At 60.7% G+C, this 854-nt stretch overlaps 1 protein-coding gene across 1 annotated transcript; it reads right to left on the reverse strand.

Annotated features, from left to right (window-relative positions):
- Positions 1-9: 9 nt before the first annotated feature.
- LOC113962363 (zinc finger and SCAN domain-containing protein 30-like) lies at positions 10-481 on the reverse strand (the record flags this gene model as incomplete). Its single annotated transcript, XM_027673121.1, has 1 exon — positions 10-481. A coding segment is annotated over one exon (472 nt), but the record flags the coding sequence as incomplete, so codon positions are not given.
- Positions 482-854: the final 373 nt, after the last annotated feature.

Here is an 854-nt window from a genome sequence, read left to right on the forward strand (position 1 = left end):
GGTGGATGCGGAGGGTGGAGCTGTCCCTGAAGCTCTTCCCACATTCCCCACACGTGTAGGGACGTTCCCCAGTGTGGATGAGCTGGTGTCGGATCAGCTTGGAGTTTTGGTTGAAGCTCTGGCCACATTCCCCACATATGTAGAGTTGTTCTCCACTGTGGATGTGCTGGTGGGTGAGAAGGTTGGAGCTGTTACTGAAGCTCTTCCCACATTCCCCACACATGTAGAGCCGTTTCCCAGTGTGGATTTGCTGGTGTTGGATCAGGTGGGAGCTCTGCCTGAAGCTCTTCCCACATTCGTCACACGAATAGGGCCGTTCCCCAGTGTGGATGCGACGGTGCCGGATCAGGTTGGAGTTGGTCCTGAAGCTCTTCCCACATTCTCCACACCTGTAGGGACGTTCTCCACTGTGGATGTGCTGGTGTCGGAGCAGGTCGGGGCTCTTCCTGAAGCTCTTCCCACATTCCAAGCACCTGAAGGGCTTCTGCCTGCTGGGAGGCTGCTCAGGGACCACCAGGTCACAGCTCCCCCTCAAGCTCCAGCCGCTTTCCCGGCACAGGTTGGGTCTTTCCTCCTCACAGCACCCTGGGCTGGCTTTGGAGCCCCTCCTGCGGGGGGATCTCTGGCCCTTTTCCTCCCCGCTGCCTTCCTGCACTATGGAGCCCTTCAAAACGGCCTCTCCCACCAGGGTCTCACAGGGGGATTTGTCCTCCGGGCTCTCCGTCCTCAGCTTGGGGCCTGGGGCAGGAAGCAAGAAGGACAGGGAGGGGATTTGCCTCCGGCCCACAGGGAAGGCCAAGGACATCCCCCCAACTCCGGCCCCGGCAGGACGGCGGCGGCAGCGGGGTTGTCCT

The sequence above is a fragment of the Neopelma chrysocephalum genome, unplaced genomic scaffold (assembly GCF_003984885.1).
Source record: "Neopelma chrysocephalum unplaced genomic scaffold, ASM398488v2 Primary Assembly neopelma1_152696, whole genome shotgun sequence".
NCBI lineage: Eukaryota > Metazoa > Chordata > Aves > Passeriformes > Pipridae > Neopelma > Neopelma chrysocephalum.